At 41.4% G+C, this 23,674-nt stretch overlaps 2 protein-coding genes across 2 annotated transcripts in view; one reads left to right on the forward strand and one right to left on the reverse strand.

The window, feature by feature from the left end:
- The window catches only part of VEPH1 (ventricular zone expressed PH domain containing 1), a 755,777-nt gene that overhangs the window by 111,132 nt on the left and 620,971 nt on the right, over positions 1-23,674 (forward strand). Inside the window, exon 4 of the mRNA XM_075340702.1 lies at positions 4,932-5,106. Coding sequence (XP_075196817.1) covers positions 4,932-5,106 — 175 coding nt within the window. The remainder of the gene's footprint in view (positions 1-4,931; positions 5,107-23,674) is intronic.
- The window catches only part of PTX3 (pentraxin 3), a 36,791-nt gene continuing 27,609 nt past the window's right edge, over positions 14,493-23,674 (reverse strand). Inside the window, exon 3 of the mRNA XM_075340701.1 lies at positions 14,493-20,593. Within this exon, the coding sequence (XP_075196816.1) occupies positions 19,983-20,593 (611 nt within the window). The 3' untranslated portion in view covers positions 14,493-19,982. The remainder of the gene's footprint in view (positions 20,594-23,674) is intronic.

A 23,674-nucleotide genomic window follows, 5' to 3' on the forward strand; every position in this document is an offset into this window, starting at 1 on the left:
TGTTCAGTATTTACGAAGTTGTATTGACCTGGGGAATCATAATGCCTGGTCAGTTTTACCATATAGGGAACACGGTAAATAAAAAACCTGAAAAATATAGTAGAAATGCGCTTTTTTTGCAGTTTCATCACACTTCGAATTTTTTTCCCATTGTTCAGTACAATATGGTGCAGAATGAATGGTTTTGTTCTAACGTACATCTCATCCCATAAGATGAAGCCCTCATATGGCTATATTGATGGAAAAATAAAAAACGTTATGGCTCTTGTAAGAAGGGGAAGAAAAAGGGAAAACGAAAAACGGAAAATCGCTCAGGGATGAAGGGGTTAATAGAACCAAACTGCAAAACTGTACACAACCTATGGACATTGATGTTGCTGTTCCTGGAAGAAAGCAGCCATGATTTTATAATCCTGAGCACAACTTGTGAATATATCAGAAAAAGTGGGTGGTACAGTACTTCAGAAGCACAAAAAAATAATTTTCGTGATTGGGTTTCATTGAATATTTGCACTGCTGACCTTCTACAACCTCTATGTCTATTGCTTGCTTAAGATTGAGTTAACTGAACAGCCATCAGTGAGCTTATTCTGAAAGTCTAACATGAGAGTTTGTAACACCTTAAGGCCACTTTACACGCTACGATCTCGCTAGCGAGATCGCTAGCATGCGTACCCGCCCCCATCGTTTGTGCGTCACGGGCATATCGCTGCCCGAGGTGCACAAAATCGCATGGACCCGTCACACTACTTACCTGCATAGCGACTTCGCTGTGACCGGCGTACCGCCTCCGGAGGCGGTTCGTTCGGCGTCACAGCGACGTCACTAAGCGGCAGCCCAATCAAAGCGGAGGGGCGGAGATGAGCGGGCGGAACATCCCGCCCACCTCCTTCCTTCCTCATTGCTGGCGGGACGCAGGTAAGGTGAGGTTCCTCGTTCCTATGGTGTCACACATAGCGATGTGTGTTGCCGCAGAAACGAGGAACAACATCGTACCTGCAGCAGCAACAATAATTGAGATTGGGGGGGCATGTCACCGATGAGCGATTTTGAACGTTTTTGCAACAATTCAAAATCACTAATAGGTGTCACACGCAACGACATCGCTAACGTGGCCGGATATGCGTCACAAAATCTGTGACCCCAACGACATTGCTTTAGCGATGTCGTAGCGTGTAAAGCGGCCTTTATTCTGTTTTCTTTTTGAGTTTCACTCATCTTCTCAGCTGATTTATGGCCACAGTCTATCATATTTGAATGTGTAGGGAAACAAAGAGGCTATAAAACCCCAAAGATGCAACATTTTTAATGAAAATTAATTGTAAAATGATTTTTAACCTAAAATACATCCATTTACGTAAAAAAAAAAGTGTCCAAAAATGGACAATACCTTTAAATTACTTCGGAGCTTTACTCGGTTACAATGGCCACAAAACTAGTTTTTCTATTGCACAGTTTTGGTAAATGAGATCCAATAGTTTTCATATTTAATGTGCATATACAATACAAAGATTAGAGTCACCAATATACAGAAAGCTAGATTATTCCATTATCTGAATGAATAGTAAGGAACGAGTGCAAATACACACTACATTGCTGACACATGGCCTCCATCTATGACTGTTGCTTGTACTAAACCTATGTTTTAGTTTTTGTGATTTGCTGTGGTTTTCTCAAAAGTACAGGAAAAACTGTGCAGTTTTACAGCAAGAAACAATGGCAATACTTTTCCATGTGAATGAGTTTACATGTACATGTAGAAGTACAGTATGCTCCACCTCAGTCTATTCCAGAAATATAGGGCCTGACTCATCACTGAGTTTATGCCATTTTGTAGACATCGTTAGTGCTTTACGCCTTTTTTTGTTTCTTATTCAAATTTTTATTTGAGCCTTTTTATAAGTCTGTTTTATATGTGTTTGGTTTTTTCTTTTATATTCCTCATTATTTGCGAAGTTTCCAGTTTCGAGATATTTTTGCCTTGTTCATCCTTTGCAACTTTTTAGAAAATTGTTAATGTACCTTTGTCCCCTCTGGAGGGATTGTATGGATAGCAGGTATTTTTGAGCAAATTTTCTTCAATTTGCAAAATGTGGGATTTTTCGCTCTGAAAAGTCACAAAACAGGTTTAAACAGGTATTCCCATTTCCAAGATCCTATCCTAATATGTAATAGATGTAATATTAATAATATTAGCAAATACCTCCAATTAGAAATTTAGAATAGCTCTATAGTATATGCCATTTACCTCATGTTCAGGGCATTGCAGGACCTTAGGTATCCATGGTTATGACCACAATCAACTAAATAACTATGACTATATGCAGGATGCAGGGATACATAAGGTCCTGCAATGCCCTGAACATGAGGTAAGTGACAGTGAATCAGAAGAACTATGCTACATTTATATTTGGAGGTATTTGCTAATATTATTATTAATACACCTATTACATATTAAGATAGGATCTTGGAGATGGGAATAACCCTTTAAGGACAAAAATAAAAAACATTTTTTTACTTTATACAAAATTCAAGAACATGTGTGCAATTTTGAAGGATTTAGAGTAAAAAATCCACAACAAATATCACCAGATAAAAAATAGAGACTTAAAAAAACCACAACAGATAAATTGAGGTCTTGGTATCCATTCTTGAACTCTGTATGATGGTATCATGCCTGACACATAGCACATCCATGGGGCACACTGGGCTCTAGTCACCCCCATATATTGTACTCACAGTAACAGCTGTTGTAGTACATTTTGTAATAAAGGTTTTTTTTGTTAAAAGCTGAATGTTGCAAGCTAATTCCCGTTACTTACATTGCTAAGTAGTAATATCATGTTTCCAGTGCTGACCTGTAACACTATATATTTAATAAAACAATAATCCCCCCAACAAAAAAATGCTCCATCATTGCTTGCTTTTCCAGTTCCCTTGAGAAGGGTCTTATGAAAAGAGTGTCAGGGTCAATGCTCGCTCTTAGCTACACTCTCTGCAAATAGTAGCATTAAAAATACCATACCCTGAAGACGGGAAGAGCAGATATTGGGCTTGTTGATTTATTAATATGTTGTTTTAACTCTTTACTTTTAGAGCACACAGCTTAAACAGAAAAGTGGTCACTGATATTAATTCAACAATGCATGCAAGTTGGGCATTTTTCTCAATTAATCTTGTAGGGTTAGTAGCACAAATATTGGGCCTTCTGGGCTTAAAGGCGTTGGGCTGGTTCAAATGGGTTTTAATTCGTAAGTTTACATATTTATATAATAGCACACTGAACTTTAAGGGCCGCTTTACACACTGCGACATCGCTCAAGCGATCTCGTTGGGGTCACGGAATTTGTGACGCACATCCGGTCGCTTTAGCGAGGTCGTTGCGTGTGACACCTATGAGCGATTCTGCATCGTCGCAAAAACATGCAAAATCGCTCATCGGTGACATGGGGGTCCATTCTCAAATATCGTTGCTGCTGCAGTAACGATGTAGTTCGTCGTTTCTGCGGCAGCACACATCGCTACGTGTGACACCGCAGGAACGAGGAACCTCTCCTTACCTGCATCCTGCCCACAATGTAGAAGGAAGGAGGTAGGCGGGATGTTACGTCCCGCTCATCTCCGCCCCTCCACTTCTTAGAAAGGAGGCAGTTCGCCGGTCACAGCGATGTCACAGGGCAGGTAAGTAGTGTGAGGGGTCCGCGCGATGTTGTGCGCCATGGGCAGCGATTTGCATGTGTCGCACAACCGATGGGGGCAGGTACCCATGCTAGCGATATCGGTCACGATATCGCAGCGTGTAAAGCGGCCTTTACTCACTCTCGCTGGAGCGATGGCTCTCTGCAGCTGCTCCAGTCTTTTAGATTGCTTGCAGTGATGATATCACATCTATAGCATTTGTTACTGCTGCAGCCAATCTATGGGTTTAGCAGGGACTGTATTCTTTGCTATTCCTGATGACTTCATCAATATATTGTATGAATCATTGTTGAACCGCATGGATGCAGTCCTTCAAGCTCATGGAAGTCACACAAAATAGTAAATATGGCTCTAATAGCCCCACAACATCATTCACCAATGTTATGCAACATATCTTTGTATTAGAAGTTAATTATTTTTTGAATTTCACATTACTTTCTGTGGGCGACAAAACTTTTGTCTTGCCAAAATCTGACCTTTCTGTGTTCATTAAATGATCAATATTTTAGCTTTGCAGCAACTTTATTTTCATAACCTAAATCAAATTTGGGAGGGTTTCAGCTTTCAAAACAGAAATTTATAAAACCAATGGATGAATTTAAAGTCAGGCTATAAGCTTTTATTTACATAACATGGATAAGCGACAGAACTTTTGTCAGGGACTGTAGCAGTTATGCAGAGCTCATGAATAGGCTGGATATCTGGCAGCACACCAAGTAGTCCTCTAATGATGATCTACTCCTGATTAAACAGTAATTTTATCAAAACTACACTAAGCAGCCCAGTAAGTGACACACCGCTGGAATCAATGTCCCTGTCTCTACATTGTGCTGCTCTCAGATGAGGTGTCAAAAACCTGGTGACAGATTCCCTTTAAAGCTCGGAGGTGCTCCTTGTGAATACTGCAGGGTTTGAGTATGTTCGCTATGGCTCTATTGATTGTCTACAGCACTGCCAGGCATATCTATCTTCATCAGTCACATGTAGTTTTGCTGGATAATCTCCTGATGAACTTGGTACATCTCAAGTACAATAATTTACTTAATCCCAGTACAAGAAAGTGTTTCTCCCACCTTTGGTATCAGTGAGATATTTGGAAATATTTGTCTAATATCATTATTACATTGGTTTCATTGCAATTTCACATAACTTTTTTACTTGATATGATATTTTGTACTTTGCTGTTTTCAACATCTTTCATATTGTTAAATGTTTGCAATTTATATTGGCAGAACTACAACAGACCTTCAATTATGTCCCTTGCCATCCCAGTGGCAATAAGATTCCTCCAGAGAGGGAACAAAGAACTTTGTAGAAACATGTCAAGTTACATTTCCCTTGTAGCCATCGCCAAAGCAGATCTACTGGTGGATCACACAGAGACCATCATAAAGAGCATCCTCCAAGGTACACTATCTATCACTGATGCACTGCTGCTGCTGTAAAAAGTTTTATGCTTATGCCAATACCGGAAGGTAATAATGGTGTATTCTTTCCTAGTTCTTGACGAGGTAATAGATGCTTTCTATAAGTGTGGAAGTCCAGGAACAGGGGACCCCAAATGTTTGATATGCCATGGTTTCTGTTCTGGCACAAGGGTGTATAGGCCATATTCCCTGTGTGGTCTATGAGGCTGATGTTACCTGCTATCCACTGCCACACAGTATCTACAGCCGATGGACTGACTACAGACACAGGTCTCAGGGATAACAGTCTCTTTACTACAGCAGGAACGAAGAAAACCAATATGAATAGATGTTTCACAGTCTCTCATGGGTAGGCCAAGGCAAATACAACTTGGAGTTGAATACTGAACTTTAAGAGAACAAATTGTTTTTGACGTAATACTTGTATGCTTTTAAAATTCTTTTGTAGTTTAGAGTAGCAGGGTAGTTATAATAAGAAGATTGTACAGACCTGGAATCCTGGAGTCAGTACCACAGCTAGTCAAGACACGTGCAGAAGTACTTGTAAGCAGATGTAGAGAGTTGCCCAGTGTGCCATGGGGACCGGACGGCTGGTGTGTGGACAATCGCGTGCAAGCCACTAATATTATGGTGGGACGGGAGACCCGCAAACCTTCCCAACTGCGTGCAGTAGGTTCTTCTATATACTCAGTATGCCCTATGTCTGAAGAAGCACGTTGCCCAGTTCAACTGAACTTCAACTGAACTTGTGTTTGTGTTCCGTCCCGGATGGGGTTGCGACACTTACTTGCGTCTTCAAGGGTGCATTTGCCGCCCCACAGCCAGTCACCATCATAGATGTAGCAGGGCAACACATCACACAGAGAGATTCTTTGCAACACACCTACAAACGCTTTGTCTTTCAATCTTCTGGACAGACATGGTCACTTGTTCTATGGATTCATGTTCTGCTGCCACCTTTCTTCAGGTACTTTTTCTTATACTAGCCCTTGCCCTTGGTATTATAATTCCAGTAGCTGAGTCTAGACTTCTGTTGCCCCCCCATTCTTGTTCCTGCTGTTTCCCTGGTCCACTTCACTACCTCAGATGGCTTTCTAGTCTCTCAACCTGTATATCGGTCTGCCAGCAGTACACTTGTCCTGACGCCCAACTGGTCCCCGGACACTCCTAAGCACGTCCATGATGGATTCTAATACAGAGCTCGTCATTGCTTCAGCAACACTAGGCAGAACTGACTCTCTTCCTGGCCTATCTCGCTAACCAACCCGCTGCTCTCTCACACTCCTCCCATCTTTGCTTTCGTTCCCTCAGCAACCAGGATATATCCACTACATTACACATACTAAACTCCTTTATGCTAGCATCACCAACTAAATATTTCACACTTAACACATTAGACAGATTATGCTATAAAATATATATTATATGGTAACATACAGTAAAACACTTAAAACTGCCAGTCGCTAGAGGCCGTCGACCGCTGCACTGCTCCAGCTCTGCTTCATCGCCAGCAGTACTCTTCAGCAGCAGCACTTAAACATTTAAATAGCATATGTACATCGTAGGAGTGCGGTGATCCGACCCCCTCCTACACAGGCGACAAACATTGAAGAGGCTTTTATGTGTACATGATGGGGTAGACAATATAGAAGGTACTTAAATAGATTATCCTGAACTTTTAATTGTTAAATTAACATACATTATCTGAAGAATGAGCTATCAAATGGTATTGACAACCTCTTAAAGGGGTGATCAGGCTCTGCTCACTTGCACGTCAGGAGTTGAGCGAGGCTGAGGTCTGCAGATTGCTGCCAGCTTGTATGCACCAATCCTGTCCTATTCTAATCAGTTGGACAGATGCGTCTTACCTGCCAATTGCACATTCAATTCCTTGTCACATTGGATAGGACTAACGTGGTTTGGGATTCAAACTATAGTGACATATAATTCTCATCATATGAAAATATTTTGAAATCCATTTTTTGCTCTTTTGTATAGGATTTGTTTCCCCCCAAAAACTATATTTTTACATTATATTTATTTTACACTCACACTTCTATTATATAATGATTATTGTGTACAAAATGCTGCTTTACATACTTACTGACGGACATATTTTACTTTTCTCCAGAATTCTCAAGTTTTTATCTGCACCTTGTGACCCCCACTATGAGTCTTCTTTGTTAAATGTAAGGGGTACTTCTCACATAGTGAGATCACTAGCGAGATCGCTGCTGAGTCACAGGTTTTTGTGAAGTACCAGTGACCTCTTCAGCGATCTCGCTGTGTGTGACAATAAGCAGCGACCTGGCCCCTGCTGTGAAATTGCTGATCGTTACACACTGTTCTGGTTCATTTTTTGCTCGTTGGTCTCCCGCTGTGCAGCACACATCGGCGTGTTCGACGGCAGGAGACCAACGACTCTGTGTAAGCAGTGTACGCTGGTTACCAGGGTAAATATCAGGTAACTAAGCAAAGCGATTTGCTTGGTTACCAGATCTTTACCCTGGTTACCTGCGTACGCCACTTACAGGCTCCCTGCACACATAGCCAGGGTAAATATCGGGTAACTAAGCAAAGCGCTTTGCTTAGTAACCCGATGTGTACCCTAGCTACGTATACAGGGAGCCAGTGCTGGCAGCCTGTAAACGGTGTACGCTGGTAACCAGGGTAAATATCGGGTAACCAAGCAAAGCGCTTTGCTTAGTTACCCTATATTTACCCTGGTTACCAAGCACAACATCGTTACACGAGTCGCTGGTGGCTGGTCGCTGGTGAGATCTGCCTGATTGACAGCTCACTAGCGACCCTGTAGCAACGTACCAACGATCCTGATCAGGTTGTATTGTGGTTGGAATCGGTGGTATGTCATTTAGTGAGAAGGTACCCTAAGTCACTTTGTGTTACTATGGGGGCATTTAAATGAGTCTCATAGGAATACATTGGAAAAAGTAACTTCCAGCCCACACAAGATGCGGTGTAAGCACAGTATGGGGTCATGTGCTAATGAGGACTAGAACAGGCTGATTGAGGGAGAACGTGGTGGTCAGTAAGCACATTAACACCAGCACTTTGTACACTATAATCAATAAAGAGGGACTAGAAGTTAACATTTTTCTTTGAAATGAGACTTTTAATTCAAACACATCAGATCTGAATAAGTACGGCTTATGTAACTAGTACATTTTGTTTGGTTTGCTTTGGCATACTTGGTGGCTGGTGGATTAAATTGAGTACTATGAATGAATAAGTGGAATTACAATTTCTTGAATGTTCCTAATGTAATTATAGCTGCTAAATATATCAAGGGATAACAGATCTTGAAATGAGATGTATTTTTTCCAACCAATTTATATCCAATATCCATTAACCAAGCAGGTTTTCTTGTTTCAACAGTTAGCCATGCTAAAGTATAATAGTTTCCTGTAAGTGACATTCAGGGCTACAAGTTGTAACCTAACACTACAAGGTGTTTTACATTTTCTCCAAGGGAGAGCTTTTAAGTACTGAGATCAGACAGGTTGACTTTATTTTTCCTCTCTGAATAATGTCCATGCAGTATCATAGTACTGCTCCAATAAACTTCTGAGTACCTTTTGTAAACAAGAATAGAAATATGAGCTGAGTGAATGCACTTCCTTCTATAGATAGATTGCCCTGATTACACGACATCCCTCGTATAAAACGTAACCAATGTATTTGATTTAAATTTAATTTGTCTGTTACAAAATCCTCCTCAAATTCTTTGTAAACTGCCTAAACTGTATTAAAAGTGTTAATCATTCTGTATAATCTGGATTCACTTGTTTAAAGTTAGACAAACCAATGATTGGGAATTACATTGTCGGTTGTACAACACTATAAAAATCATCATTGTTGGTTGTACAACAACCAGTGTAAGCAACGAATATACTGCTAATAACATGATACTGTATGGGGTAGAATGCTTAGTTTATACAGGTTAACCAAATTTATACACGTTAAAATGATCCTTCTATGTACTAAGAATATCATAGTTCTCTCAACAGACATATGTGCTGCCAAATACAAAGATATTTAAACTAGCTTAAAATCAGGTAATTGTCAGACTGTTTAAACTATTGCATTCCTAGGAACACTTATTCCTAGAGATGAACAGATCAATCTGTGGAGAATCGCATTTGACTCAAATTTCGTAAAATTTTCTGTTTTGCTCAAAATCAACTTATTCGAAATCCCATTCGCGGTATCATTAGTGAAACTGATGCAACCGCACAGGGGCCCAAGAGGTAAGGGGTTCATTTCCACCTCAATAGCATGTGGAATTGTGCATTTTTTATGAGATATTGTACTGCAGAGGGCCCATATATTGTTCTTGCACAGGGGCCCTTTTCTGTCTGTGTCCGCTAGTGGTGTGTGGTCAGTAGTACCCAGGCCATCGCAAATCAGCGAAGCACAGTTTGTACAGAAGAGTCATTTTCCATCTTCTGAGTCACTAGTTAGTGGTCTCTTTACATGAACCTACCGGTGGCACGATACGACTGGTGATCGTTAAAATTTTAACAATATGTGGTAGTTTGAATGTCTGTAGGCAGAACAAAGTAAATTATGCACACTGAACTATACTAGATCACCCAGTGCGCATAGGTTTCCATAGTTCTCGACAGTGTGAGTTGTGTTTACACAGGACAATTCCCCGCCGAGAATGATGATCTTTTGTTCTGCACAAAAGCTTATTTCATCCTATCAACGAGCGTTATGCTTGTTTATTGAGTGATCGACAGCCTGTGAAAATGGAAAGAAAATTGTGATTATCTTTAATAACGCTCGGTCACGTTTATCTTGCCTCGTAAATGCCCAATAAGTCTTTTTCATTTAGGGCGCATTGAGAAGTCTATACAAAGCAGTCCAAGCACTGACAGTAATGCACAGACTGGCTTCAGGCCTCCCAACAAAAGAGTCACAGCCTCATATACAGTATATGTACCACCCCCGCGACAGCCGACAGGCTGCTCGGATCCAGATCCGCAGTGGCTCGAGGGGTCTCCAGATCCGAGGCGGGGTCGCGCGGCCGCTCAAAATGAGAAAGGGGTAGAAAGGTATTTACAAAAGGGGAGATGATGGGTGGATTGGATAGTGTTCGTAATGCCACCCACGGGTCGTGGTAAAGCGGGATACCACCGCTGCTGCGTTTGGAGGAGAGAGGGAGCGCCCGGGAACGATGGAATGGCAGTTGGTGATGTTAACCCGTCCGTAGGTAAGGGAAGTTGTCCCGGGGCTCGATGATGGTAGAGTGGGGACCCATTGGAGGCAAAGGGGCACAACATACACAGTCCAGAGATGCAGACACTGACACCGGGTAAACCAAAGTCCTGAATGCCCTGTAGCTTTAGTTCGAACACGCTGGGTCCATGCCCTTTTGGCATTGCTAGTTGGTCTGAAGCCTTGTTCCTTGGCACTGTGTTTACACTTGGTGGATCCCTTTCGCCTAAAACTGCTCGGGTCCCGCTCACCTGCGTGGCTAGCAGGATGAGCTTGATCTCAGAGTTCACGCTTGGGATTTTCTGGACGGTTTTGGGAAGTCCTATCCCTCTCGTTGCGCTAGTACCCCGATTTTGGAGCAAGTGGAGAGCGGTTCATGAAGATTCTGTTCTCGTCGGGTGAATTACTGGGCTGCTTAAAGCTACTTCCCAGCCTAGGGTCCGCGTACCCCGTCGTGCCCTGGCCCTGCCCAGTTGTAGCACAAGGCCGCTGAACTGCCCTCCGTGGCAGTACCGTGCCCCTTGCCACTACCCCCTGAGACCGGGGTTCCAGCTCCTTCCAGGCCAGGCCAATGTCCGGCACCTGGGACGAGTACAGGAGCCCAGCTCCGCAGTGTGACCTCTTCCTGTCATTGCTCACTGACACTCTCTGACTACACTGACACTTCTAGCCCTCCTTCTACCATCCCTCCGTCTGGGCGGCCCTGTTCCCCTCAGGCGGCCCAATGGGTGTTTGGTGGGTGTGGTGCAGAGTGTTCCTCAGGATTTGTGTATACCTGTTCTTAGCAACACCAAAGGGACAGGACCTGTAACCAAGGAGGAGCGGGTACCATGCAGAAGGGCTGATTGCACGGCACCCTTGTGATGACCTGATAGGCCAGGGCGTCACATATATCTCTAGGAGGCTGTGACGCCCTAGTCAGGAGAGTTACGGCTCGTCCGTAAATTGCGGTTCATACTCTTATGGTCAGCAGGGTCTTTTCTCTCTTGCAGAGTGTAGACTCTTATGGTCAACAAGGTCCTCTCTCTCCTTTCCGCCATACGTAGTTTCCAAATAATTTGTCACTGTGGTTTTCTGCCAGTAGGTGCAAATTTGGTACTGAAATTTCAGCAACAAATTTGCACCTCCTGGGAGACAACGCCACCGAAACAGTGTCAAAACCATTTTTTGTGCATTTTTTAGCCAAGAGATGCAGAAAAAAATCACAGCACTATCACAACAAAACTGCATGGTGTTTTGATGCTTTATTGCCTAGAGGTCTAGATTGGGTACAGAAATATGGTGTAGAAATTTCAACACCAAATCTGCATCTCTTGGCAAGAAAACTGTGGTTTCCTTTCAGGAGATGCAGGTCTGTGAACTCAGTGATCTCACCTGAGATAAGCTCATTCAGTTCAATGAGGTCACCTGAGGTCAGCTTACCTGCGGGTCACAGGTGGAGGAACGTGGGAACCTGCAGCTGGGACCGCAAATAATCTGAGTGATGTCAACTCTTAAAGCTGTGGTTTAGTCTCTGCCTGAAGCTTCAGCGTGCGGTCATGGTCTATGCCTGCATGCTATGCCTTCAGTAATGTAGCAGAATTGTCATGGGACATTGATGGATTATGTGGGAACTGGGTGTTTTGGGAGTTAAGAAAGGAGTGAAAGATGGTGGGATGTTTTTGTATTTTATTTCAAATAAAAGATTTTTTCAATGTTTGTCTTTATTTTCACTTTGAGATTAGTAATGGGGGTCTCATAGATGCCTCAGATTGCTAATATAGGGCTTAGTCCCAGCATTGAGCTGTTATTAACCCTTTATTACCCTGATTGCCACCACACCAGGACAATTGGGGTGAGCTGGGTAAAGTTCCAGGATTGTCGCATCGAATGGTGGGCGGCTGCAGGCTGCTATTTTTAGGCTGGGCCCAATAAGCATGGGTCTCCCCAGCCTGAGAATACCAGCCCCAAGCTGTCAGCTTTATCATGGCTGGGTGTCAAAATTGGGTGGGACCGCATGCCATTTTTTTAAATTATTTAAATAATTTAAAAAAAAATAAACTAAAAGCCAGATGCGGTCCCTCTTATTTTGATACACAGATAAGATATGTTCATGGCTGGGGGCTGCAGCCTGTAGCTGTATGCTTTATCTGTGCTGTGTATCATAATATGTAGGGTCCCTATGCCAATTTTTTTATTTATTTATTTTTACAGCAATATAGACACACAGACAATGTCTATGATTGAAAGCAGTCAGACACACTGTCACTCAGGGTGGGGGCATGTCTAACGGCAACTAATCTGAGATGCTAGGACTGCTGCTAATGAGCGGCCCCGAAAGTAGTGTTAGAGCCGCGTGGCTAATGGTAAGTATAAATCACCTGCTCTAATTGGTCTAGCCCTTCTACCACCATTTATAAGCTCTTGATTCGGGTCCCCATAGACTTATATAGGGACCGGCGTCTGGCCAGATATCCGAGATCAATTCCGGGCTCAAACCGGATTTTGTTTTTGAACCCTCTTGGACCCTCCCGGGTATCTGCGAATCCACCCATCACTAACCGCAAATCAGTTTATTTTTAGAAAATTCTCTGAAATTAGGGAATTCAAACTTCAAATGATCCGTTCATCTCCACTCATTCTCAGTAATGGACTATTTGGTAATATTAATAACTACCCCATTGTTGTAAACTACTAGAAATTTAGCTGAGACTAATTTTTTCAAATCCAAGTGCATTGCCCGGTCAATGATACAATAGACATGCAACTCCTGATTTTAGTTGCAGACAAGTGAAAAGGACATTCAGCTACAACAGCTCAGTGACACTATGGTTCAGCTCTCAGCATCAATGATTAATAATCCTGTTTTCACTTTTCATGACATAAAATCTATTGCTTTAGCAGTTTCAACTAACATCGGGATCCAACGAAAGTTTCTTTACTGACATTAAGACACAAGTAAAATATTTATCTCACATGCATGCTCAGGTCGGATTTTTAGCCCATTCAACACAAACACTCTTTAAATCTTGAAGGTTCCAAGAGCCCTTTCTATGACCTATGAGCTTTAGTTCCTTCCATACATTTTCTATTGGATTCAGGTCAGTTGATTGGCTGGGTCTTTCTAGCAGCTTTCTTATCTGAAACCAACTGAGAATTTCCTTGGCTTTGCATTTAGGATCACTATCTTGCTGAAATGTCCACCCCCATTTCATCTTCATTATCCCAGTAAATGACAGCAGATATTTCTCAACAATGTGTTGATACCATTGACCATCCTTCCTTCAATCATATGCAGTTTGTCAGTCCTGAAAAACATCCCCACTCCATGATGTTCCCACCCCCAAACTTTACTGTTGGTATGATATTCTTGGGGTGATATGCAGTGACTTTTGGCCTTCAAACACGGTGTGCATTATGGCATCCAAAGAGTTAAATTTTGGTCTCATCTGACCAGACTATATTCTCCCAGTATTTCACAGTTGTGTCTAAATGCTGTTGCGCAAACTTTAAACTCACCTGAATATGCTTTTTGTTCACCAATGGAGTTTTGTGTGATGAAAGAGCATGGAGATTGAGTGCATTACTTATTGTTTTTGAAAAAAAAATGTACTTGTTGATTCCAAGACTTTCTGTAGCTCTTCATATGTGGTTATTTGCTCTTGGACAACTCTTCTGATAATTATTTTCGCCCCTCTGTCTGAAATCATGTGGGGAGCACCTGGTTGTGGATGGTTTACAGTAATTATGGCCCGAACAGTTCTCACTGGAGCTTTCAGGAGTTTATACATTTTTCAGGAAACAATGCCATCAATATGTTTTGTAACAGTAAGATTGTGAATGTTTTATGACTCCTCACTGGTTTTACCCATCATGGTATGTTTCTTATGTGGCACCTTGGTTAATGAGATACCTTTGTGTAGGCCATCAGTTGAAGCAGCTGATATTTTTTTTCACTAAATGTCAGGATTGCTCTCTAGTTACTGATAGATTTCAGTTGGTGTCATAACTTTCCATGTCTTTTTGTGCCTCTCTTTCTTCATGTGTTCATTACTTTTTCCCTGGGTCCTTTCTCATTATCACACATAACTTAATTTAAAAGAGACATATTTTACGGATAAAGTTGAACAATTAACAACATACCAATATATTGAAAACATTAATTTTAATTTATTTCATAGAAAAATGCTTTGAATCCAAAAAAGGCTTAAAATAATTAGACAGATACAGCAATGGATAGCAGAAGACATTGTTACATAGTGACAATAATAAAATAGTTTCAAAATTGTGTCTTAAAATATTGCTATTCTTAAACATACAGTGTCCGTATATCTAACAGTAACCATCTTCTATTTGTGTTTGCTATGTAATATTGTGCAAACCAAAACCATGTTCTTCGACAGACTAGTGCTCCTCTGAAACAATGTAAATAGAATTTAGATGTTCTTGTGTTTCTGTTAGCGAGTTATGGAGAATTGTAACAGTGTGATAAAGTTTTAGTATTCCCCTATGTTACAATTGTACAAAAATAAAGTAGTATTTAATGTAACTCTTGCAAATTCAATTTACAATATAGTACAGCATTACATAATTACAGGTATATTGGTTGATAAAAAGTGGTTATAATTAAATTGAAGATGTCTTGGTTTTGCATATTAGCAATTCACATTAAAACAGAATTTGTGGACAAGTGTATTCAGACACAAAATTAGCTTAGTGCTGCCCTCATACACGTATACAGTAGGAGTGGAGAATGTGCTGTTTGCCAAACAGTTAATGAGATAGATAAATCTACACACCCTAGATTGTAGGTCGAATATCTAGACTAATACTGCATTGACTTTCAGACATAATTGTTGTAATGTCAGCCTAACATCAGAAAGAAATGGGTAGATAAAGTTGACGTTTACATCTGACATAAACTGTGTATCCAAGTGCAATAATAACTGATATTTCTATTGCACATTTATGTCACCCAATGGATAATAAGATTATTAGGGATGATCGAATACCTCAAATCTTCGGCTTCGAATAGGTCGCCGCAATGTAAGTCTATGTGAAGCCCGAATAGTTGCGAATAGTTGTTATTCAGGTTTCCCATAGACTTACATTGCGCATCGAATATTTGCAAATAGTTGAATAGCGGCGACCTATTCGGCAAATATTCACGAAGCCGAATATTTGAGGTATTCGATCATCCCTAGTAATTATTAGTGACATACTTTGAAGCTTTCTTTAAACATTTCACTTTGTAGAGACTTCAGATGGTAAATTCTAATATGAAAAAATATAGTACTTGGGTTAGTATAGTACTAATACTAAAGTTTATCTCTCCTGTTACTATTCATTCTAGGGAAGTTGATACTTAGTCTCAATGTACACTGGTGTAAAACCTCTTAAGCTGTACGGAACTGTAAAACAACATCCAGTGATGCCCAACTGTATCTCCATATGCCTGTGATTTATAAGGCGTTAGTCTGGGGGTGCAAAGAAACTTTGGCTGCTACATGCATTACATAGTCATTTATTGCAGTGTGGTGATACAATAGTAACACAAATTTGGTCATGTTGTGATTGTGACCTACTGTTTCAGATTTCTTTTTGCATGCGTTTCAATTCCACAACAATCTCTTGGTCGTGACTACAATGACTTTCATTAAGTTTCTATGTAGTAATGACATATGTTATGCGTGTCGTTGCAAAGTTGCTATGTAACCTCACCATTATGTGGTGCATTTTTATACTCAACAAAAGTATACATGCAACACTTTTGTTTTTGCTTCTATTTTTTTATGAGCTGAACTCAAAGATCGAAGACTTTTTGTACTTACACAAAAGGCCTTTATATCTCAAATATTGTTCACAAGTTTTACTAAAACTTTGTTAGTGGGTACTTTTCCTTGGTCAAGATAATTCATCCACCTCACAGGTGTGGAATATCTAGAAGCAGATTAGACAGCATGATTATTGTACAGGTGTGCCTTAGGCTGGCCACAATAAAAGGTCACTCTAAAATGTGCAGTATTTCAGTATTGACTAGGTCTGGGGGGATCAGAAAACCAGTCAGTATCTGTTGTGAATTTCCCAGTCTGCCATCTGCCCTGTACAGGGAAAGCCAGGATTCATCCGTAAAGAAAGCACTTGCCCACTGAAGTCAGTTACAACGATGCACTGCAGTCAAATGGAGATCATGCTGAGGACGACAAGCATCCAGATGAGTTTCCCTGCGACACTTTCTGACAGTTTCTGCAGACATTTTTTGGTTATGCAAACTGATTGTTGCAACAGCTGTTTGGGTGGCTGGTCTCAGACAATCTTAGAGAAGTAGATGCTGGATGTTGAGGTCATGAGCTGGTAGTTACACGTGGTCAGTAGTTGTGAAGTCAGTTAGATGTACTGCCAAATTCTCTGAAACGCTTTTGGAGACGCCTTATGGTAGAGATATGAAAAATTCATGGGCAATAGCTCTGGTGGACATTCCTGCAGTCAGTATGTCAATTGCATGCTCCCTCAAAACTTGCGACATCTGTGGCATTGTGGCATGTGATAAAACCACACATTATAGAGTGGCCTTTTATTGTGGCCAGTGTAAGGCACACCTGTGCAATAATCATGCTGTCTAATCAGCATCTTGATATGCCACACCTGTGAGGTTGATGGATTATCTCGGCAAAAAAGAAGTACTCACTAACACAGATTAAGGGTAAGTTCACACAGTGCGTTTTTTGCGGCATTTTTGCACAGCTTTCGGATGCGTTTTTGCTCAGAAAACTGCATGACTTTGCTTCCCCAGCAAAGTCTGAGTTTTCATTTTTGCTGTCTGCACACAGCGTTTTTTTCAGCTGCGTTTTTGTGGTGCCATAAAAACGTAGCATGTCAATTATTCCGGCGTTTTTAACTGCGCTTTTCATCCATTGAGAGCAATGGGATGTTGAAAGACGCAATGAGAAACGCAAATAGGTGCGTTTTAGTGCGTTTCTAAGACCAAAACCGCAGCTATAAACGCAGGAGGTGGTAGTAAAGTGACGTGTACAGGAAGAGGATTCCTTCTGTCAGTAAACACAGAAGCATGAATCCTCCCGGTACAGTCACCGCTGCGTCCACCTCCCATCCTGTGCATGTCTGCTGCCGTGCGGCGCCATGTACAGGCAGGATGTGGAAGCAGCTGCGAAATCAAAAGTGAACAGTAGAAAAAAAAAAGTCATACTCACCTGTCTGCAGACTCCCAGTGCCATGTCCGCTCCCAGATCCTCCTCCCGGTACCGCCGCTCCGGGTGTGTGCAGTCTCCCCGGGTACGTATGCCTGCAGGATGCAGGACCTGGCGATGGATCACCTGATGCAGTCACCTGACGCGTCAGCTGATCGTAAGTCTCGGGGTGACGCCAGCGGACGGCCGGCTTCACCTATCAGCGGATGCGTCAGGAGACTTCATCCCTGATTACCGGCAGCTCCTGCAGCGATCGGACGGGATCAGACTCCGCTCTAGGAGCTGCCGGTAATATGCACATAAGTGAGTATTTTTTTTTTTTTTTGCACCGATGCATCTGCTGATTGTATAAATGGCTTTTATACAATCAGCTGCTGTATGATGTGATTCAGGCACTTGAACCTGACACATCATCTGATCGCTTTGCCTTCCAGCAAACCGATCAGATGATATTGGATCCGGATTGGACGTCGCGGGACCCTTGACCCAGGATTACTGCGGAGGGGGGGGGTTCTTTATTTCAATAAAGATGGAGTCACTAATTGTGTTGTGTTTTATTTCTAATAAAAATATTTTTCTGTGTGTTGTGGTTTTTTTATCTTTACTAGAAATTCATGGTGGCCATGTCTAATATTGGCGTGACACCATGAATTTCGGGCTTAGGGCCAGCTATACAGCTAGCCCTAACCCCATTATTACCCAGTGAGCCACCCGGCATCAGGGCAGCTGGAAGAGTTGGATACAGCGCCAGAAGATGGCGCTTCTATGAAAGCGCCATTTTCTGGGGTGGCTGCAAACTGCAATTCGCAGCGGGGGTGCGCAGAAAGCATGGGCACCCTGCACTGTGGATTCCAATCCCCAGCTGCCTAGTTGTACCCGGCTGGACACAAAAATTAGGTGAAGCTCACGTCATTTTTTTTTTTAATTATTTCATGAAATTCATGAAATAATTAAAAAAAAAAAAGGGCTTCTCTATATTTTTGGTTCCCAGCCAGGTACAAATAGGCAGCTGTGGGTTGGGGGCAGTCCGTACCTGCCTGCTGTACCCGGCTAGCATACAAAAATATGGCGAAGTCCACGTCATTTTTTTTGTTTGGGGGGGCAAAGAAATCCTGCATACAATCCTGGAAGGAGAATGCTGAGCCTTGTAGTTCAACAGCTGCTGTCTGCTCTCCTGCATACACTATTGGATGGAGGATGCTGAGCCTTGTAGGTCTGCTCCCCCTGACTCTCCCTCCAGCATACAGTCCTGGATGGAGCATGCTGAGCCTTGTAGTTCTGCAGCTGCTGTCTGCTCTCCTGCATACACTAGTGGAGAATGAAGAACATATTGAAGAAGGAAATGTCATCAGACCTTTTTTTTTTGTTCACTGATAAAAAACGCATAAAGACGCAGTGAGCAAAAACGCAGCAAAACGCAGCAAAAAACGCACCAAATCGCGGCAAAAACGCGTGCGTTTTTGGCCGTGTTTTTTGACACGGGTGCGTTTTTGTGCGGTTTTTGCCACAAAAAATGCACAAACGCAGCGTCAATAAAACGCAGTGTGTGAACCTAGCCTTAGACCAATTTGTGAACAGTATTTGAGACAGAAAAAGTCATATCTTAGAGTTCAGTTCATGAGAAATGGGAACAAAAGTAAAGTGTTGCATTTATATTTTTGTAGAGTACATACTGAGTTCTGTATGAATTTGTCAGAAAAATGAGATGCCATATTATTGTGCTATTCTCACGTAAAAGCTTTGCTTATAGTGGAATATAATTCCTAGGTTCAGTTGTTAGGCGCTCCTTAAAGCAGTTCAATGAATGTATAAATCTCCATACTCCTGAACCACAGGCTCTCAGTGTGACGATTTACAGTTTCCTATGCTTTGTCCTTACAAAGGACTAATATACATATGTGCAAATTGCTACAGCATAGGTTTATCTAGAATGAACTTTTGCTCATATATTAGGGAATTGCTCATCATCTGAATCACTCTCTTTTACCAGTGTATGCACTTTGCTAATAGAGCATGGAGGCCGTGAAGGTATAAACTTTGCTATGGCATATTCTCCAGCCTGTCAGCAGACCAAATTCTACTTTCTGGCGGCCTGTATCTGCAGATCCATAGTTTGTATACAGCCAGAAAGGTATCCCTGCTACTACACCTCAATTAGATTTCCCGTGCTCACAAACAAAGCAATTCTAATGATAGAAGCGCATTAAGGAATTGCCAAATATACAATCCCCTAAGATAGTGTCCTTGAAAGCTAAACTTTATGTTTTAATACCAAATAGAAGATTGTAATATTATATTGTGATTTAGAATTTTTGAGACATGATCTTATTAATAGTTGGAGGATATACCATACTTTTAAGCAGAAATTTTGAGTGATTGAATGAATGCATCTGACATATAATGTGTCTGCATTAAACTTCAGTAAACCCTAATGAATGTACAGAGCCCCCCCATGTGGTTGAATTTCTGTTGTACCCCAACCAATAACATTGCCCCGAATGCTGCAGTTAGGGTCAGCTGTAGTGCTCACAATGTCCTCATCATTGAGTACTGTATCCCACAGGTTAAAACCTGTAAGCTTTCCGGAAAATGATAAAGATTCATCAAAACCTCCTCCTACACAGCAGCCATTCTTTTCTTGTCCAAGCTGGAATATACCTTTGTCAGGGATGACATGACCTTGGGCCAACCCGGAATTGGTTGCTTTATTTTCTCCATTGACCCATAAAGTTGTTTTGCCATCTTCTGAGTTCCATGTGCCACAAATATGTGACCACTTTCCTGTCTGCAGTGCATTTTCAGCAGATATCTTGTTCGTATCTCCACCAACAACTAGTACAGGAGACTCCTGGTTCAAATACAGTTGGATTTCATAGGGATTACGTTTGGTGCCATAAGAGATTACGATGGTTTTTTCCAGGGCTTCTGTCACTTTAGTCCACACACAGAAAGTGAAGGCCTGAAGTTTTATGTCACCAGGGTGCACGCTTACATAAATTTTTGGTGATCTCATTGGAAATAGTAATGCTACATCACAACCTGAAAAATACAAAAACAATACAATATAAAATATTTATATATAAAATTTAAGACTAGACTTTGCCCATAGTAATTTGCTAATTTTGTACAAAATGTAACTGCGAATCTTAACTGTAACTGCATCTCTTGGCATGTAGAATAAGGTTTATGGCACACTTGGAATTATGGGTGCTCAAGAAGGGATCAAACCCATCATTAGATAAAAAAAAAAACTTGGCACACCAAAATTAATATAAGGAATTTATTATATAGGCAATCCAAAAAATTTAACGTTTCAACCCCTATATTCAGACACAATAGATTCCTGAGTAGGAATATGCCTTTAAGATGGTGGCACTGTCAAAATCAACGTGAGATCTATAGATAAATAAGATTGCTGTTCTGTATAGATATATTAGATATATTGGTGCAGTGTAGCAGAGCATCTTACATGCAGGGAGGAGAGCAAGGAGGAGGCACTTTTGTCCCTGTGTATAAGACGCTCCTACTATACTGTGCCATTAAATCTATACAGAACAGCAATCTTATTTATCTATAGATCTCACGGTGATTTTGACAGTGCCACCATCTTAAAGTCATATTCCTACTCAAGAATCTATTGTGTCTGATGAAGACCCAAATATAGGGGTCGAAACGTTACATTTTTTGGATTGCCTGTATAATAAAGTCCTTATATTCATTTTGGTGTGCCAAGTTTTTTCCGCATCTCTTGACATGGAATGAGTGAAAGCTAGACCAAATCTTGAAAATCTGCAATGGATACGGCATGCTGTGAATTAAAATATCCATTGCATACCCTCCAATCCATTCACATACAGTATATTGCAATGTACGCAATTCTGGAGTTTATTACCTAAGGACTGCTAGACCAATGTTTCCGATAAAACTGTGCCATACTTCAAAAATATTACTTTTTTATAAAAAATAAATAAATTTCAATTTTATTAACAAACATTGAGAAACTTGTTAGACTAAAGGCCCCGTCACACACAGCGACGTATCTAATGATATATCGCCGGGGTCACGGATTCCGTGATGCACATCCAGCATCGTTAGCGACGTCGTTGTGTGTGACAGCACGGAACGACTGTTAACGATGGAAAATACTCACCTTATCGTCCATTGTTGACACGTCGTTCCTTTTTAAAAAATCATTGATTGTTGAGCACACAGGTTGTTGAGCACGCAGGTTGTTCGTCTTTCCCAAGGCAGCACACATCGCTACGTGTGACATCTCGGGAATGGCGAACTGCAGCTTACCTGCAGCTGCCGGCAATGCGGAAGGAAGGAGATGGGCAGGATGTTACGTCCCGCTCATCTCCGCCCCTCCGCTTCTATTGGGCGGCCGCTTAGTGATGCCACTGTGACGCCACACGTCCTTAGAAAGGAGGCGATTCACTGGCAACAGCAATGTCACTAGGCAGGTAAGTACGTGTGACGGCTCCAAACGATATTGTGCGCCATGGGCAGAGATTTGCCCGTGACGCACAAACGACGGGGGCGGGTGCTTACACCAGCAATATCACTAGCGATATCGCTGCGTGTAACACCCCCTTAAGTTATAGGGGATTATTAGTTTGTTTTTACATTAATGAAGCCTATGGGGGCCTCCCTAAAGGGAACGTTTCTGACTCATTTCCTGTACACGGTCAGTGTGGCTTTAAATTATCCATGCTTGTAGCTGGAACAATTGAACATTTTCAACTTTGCCCATTATTACATAGCAGACATGACATATTGCATTTGTAAGTTTAAAGGGTTTTGAATCCTTCTCTCAATGATGTTTAAGCCATTTTTTTCAGATACGTGGTCAGAAATGTCAGTAACACTGTCTAACACTGGCTTTTTAATTAACAGACACTCGGCTATGACGGCTTTGTTGAAACTTAACACAATTCTGCAAAAGAGCAACGAGAAAAACTGTGATTAGAAACTCCCTTAAGAGCTGCTCTGGCTCTTCTCCAAGTTTTAGGTGAAATCAAAACCAGCCGCAGAAATTTTATTGAAAGCTTCAATGCCTAAATTACATCAAAAAACCTATATCATATAAGTGCAACTTCCAAACAACACAAATTCTGCTTTATGGCTTTGTTGGCTCACTCATAAAGAATCTACAGTATAAGCCCCTGATTTTCCTTATGTTTAATGGAACCTGGTAGTTAATAAGTGTTCCTACAGAAACATTGCTCTCCTTTAGCTATTTTTCTAGTATTTTTCTGTGTTCCAGTAGTAGAATATGAGCAGTTCTATGATATTCTGCCTCATAAGGATGTGTTTACGCATGGTAGACTTGTGGAAATGTCTGTGAATAATCTGTCACATGTTAACATACCCTTTTGATTTAACCATGGCAAGGAGGAAACTAATAAACCTCCGTGAAGCCTTTTCAGTTGCTTTCAACTGATTTAGAAAACAAAATAAGGGTATTTAAAGACTGCAAGTTCCGGAGGCCAAGTATCATTTTTCATTTTAACAATCAGGGTGATTATATTGGGATTTTCTCTATAGACCATGTCTTAATGTCTTAAAGAATTTGGCTCCCCAAAGCAATTTATACTGTGGATATTTGACTGATTGTAGGTGTGGGGGGAGGGGGGGTCTTACTATAAGGACTCCACACAATTCCAAGAATATGGGTATAATATTTGTTTGTACCAACCCAGTCATTTTCTTAGGGGTTTGCTATCAATAAACCACCATGACCTGACGAAGAGATCATACCATTCACAAACAAGGTGTCGTTGAAACTACATTTGATGCACCTTACTTTATCTGGAAGTTCCTGATTCTCTGATGGCAGGCTTATTAGTTTGTTACTTACATTTCTTATTGCCTGAGACTGATAGAAAAAGCCAAGTACATTGCTCAGCAATCGTCTTCAGTCCCATAGACAAATAGCATACATATGAATGGCACTCTCTCCTTTTTCGAGAGTTGTGGTGCAAGTGGAAACAGCATTGTTTCAAGTGTTGCAAGTGGAAACAGCAACTCACATGTAATCATGAAATAAGGAGTTTCTTTAATTACCACCTGATCGGGACGTTAGAGCTCCCCCCAAGTTTTCAACAGCAGTATTTTTCT

This window comes from Anomaloglossus baeobatrachus, chromosome 3 (genome assembly GCF_048569485.1).
Source record: "Anomaloglossus baeobatrachus isolate aAnoBae1 chromosome 3, aAnoBae1.hap1, whole genome shotgun sequence".
NCBI classification, from domain to species: Eukaryota; Metazoa; Chordata; class Amphibia; order Anura; family Aromobatidae; genus Anomaloglossus; species Anomaloglossus baeobatrachus.